This window comes from Tinamus guttatus, unplaced genomic scaffold (genome assembly GCF_059628265.1).
Source record: "Tinamus guttatus ecotype Peru unplaced genomic scaffold, ASM5962826v1 Tinamus_guttatus_pri_ptg000226l, whole genome shotgun sequence".
Classification (NCBI taxonomy): domain Eukaryota; kingdom Metazoa; phylum Chordata; class Aves; order Tinamiformes; family Tinamidae; genus Tinamus; species Tinamus guttatus.
The window spans coordinates 1,074,245-1,075,841 of NW_028288760.1; the positions used below are offsets into that span (position 1 = coordinate 1,074,245).

The 1,597-nt window shown below is 69.6% G+C and overlaps 1 protein-coding gene across 1 annotated transcript; it reads right to left on the reverse strand.

The window, feature by feature from the left end:
• Positions 1–264: 264 nt before the first annotated feature.
• Positions 265–543, reverse strand: QRFP (pyroglutamylated RFamide peptide). The gene has a single exon (XM_088525459.1). It carries the CDS (start codon positions 538–540, stop codon positions 265–267), a length of 276 nt encoding a protein of 91 aa, XP_088381585.1. The 5' UTR covers positions 541–543.
• Positions 544–1,597: the final 1,054 nt, after the last annotated feature.

A 1,597-nucleotide genomic window follows, 5' to 3' on the forward strand; every position in this document is an offset into this window, starting at 1 on the left:
AGGCAGGAGGGATCCGGTGCTCGCGGGAGCGCTCCGGGCACCGCGTCCCGCCAGCGCTCGCGGGGACACCCCGGGCGCTGCGAGCGAGTGGGGTCGGCCGCATAGGGCATTTAAAGACCCGCCATCCTGCAAAGGGACCGGCCGGGGACATGGGACAAGCAGAGCAAGCGTAGCGACCCCCCTCCCAGGAAAACCCCCCAGAGCCCCCTTTTTGTCCAAGCAGAACGAAGCGAGCTGCCGAGGCCGGAGCGCGCGGGCGGGCGCTCACCTCCCGAAGCGGAAGGTGAATCCTCCCTTCTCGCGGTCCAGGCCGCTGAGCTCCTCGGCCAGGTCGCCCAGGGCGCCGCTGCGCTTGCCGCCGGCGGGCAGCGGGCCGGCGCGCGCGGGCCGCAGCCGCAGCTCCCCCAGCAGCGCGCCGGGCTCCGCGCGCCGCCACGCCGCCTCCGGGCCCCGGCCCGGCTCCCGCCGCCGCTCGCCCGCCGGGAAGCAGGCGCCCAGGCTCAGCAGGAAGAGGCAGGACAGCGAGTAGGGCGCTCGCATCTGCGGAGGGAAGCGCGCGCACGTGAGAGCCCGGCGGGGACACCCGTGGGATCCTCCGGCTGCCTCCGCGTCTGCAGGGAGGCCCCGACCTCGCTGCATCTCTCTTCTCCCGACCTCCTTGTTTTTTCTGGCAACTTTCTCTAACGATTTCTCAACCTGCAGCGTTTTGTCTGGTCAGCGGCCAGGCCGGGCTGAGCGGGGCCGCTCGCCCCGGTGCCGATGGCTCGGGAGCCTCGCGGCGCTGCGGGGAGCTTGGGGCGCTCGCCTGCGCCATGCTCGCTCCCGCTGCAGGGCTGCTCCGCTCGTGGGAGTCGGGAGCATCGGAAAACGCTCCGGAGAGCTGCAGAGCAGAGCCCCGGGGCGGCTGCGGTGCCTCCGTGCCCGTCTTGGGTGGGCGCAAAAGGCAAATGTCCCTCCCCGTGCAGGGATGAGCAGTCACTCACCTCTCCGCTTGGGCGATGCCCCAGCACCGACGGCTCCTGCGGCTGCTCCACGCGGTGCCCAACGCAGCCTGGAATGAGCCGGCCGGCGGCATCGCCCTCCGTTAAATACCTGCCGGCACTAATTGCCCTCGAGCGGCTGGGCAGGGCCGGCAGCACATTCCAGAGGCTGGGATGCAGCGGGAGGCAGCTGGACACGGCAGGGACGGCCCCACCGCTGATTAGCAAAGCCGCCCCGCGCTGCCTTCAGCTGTCACCTCACTCTGTGGCAGGGTGGGCTGCGAGACACACAGGGACAGCGGAGGGGCTGGCGATGGAGGGTGTCTCCTCCCAGGACACGCTGGAACCTGGAGCTACCTCAAACCTGCCCTCAGGTGTTTCCCTGCTGTTTCGCAGAGCCGTGGGTCAAACCAGTGGTAATTTGGTCCTGCTCACTCTGCTGCCAGGGCACCCGATCCTCCACGCGCCAAAATCAAGTGCCCAGAAAAGCCACGAGGACCACGGACCACGAGGACGGGCCGCGTGCGAAGGCGGAGGGGAAACCACCACCATGGAGCTGGCGAAGAACCTCGTTCCTGTTGCAAATACCTGCGGCCACCCTGCCTAAGGTAGGTTGG

Bases quoted from the DNA above. Each gene is read 5' to 3' on its own strand.
- QRFP (XM_088525459.1), bottom strand. From the start codon at position 540: ATGCGAGCGCCCTACTCGCTGTCCTGCCTCTTCCTGCTGAGCCTGGGC.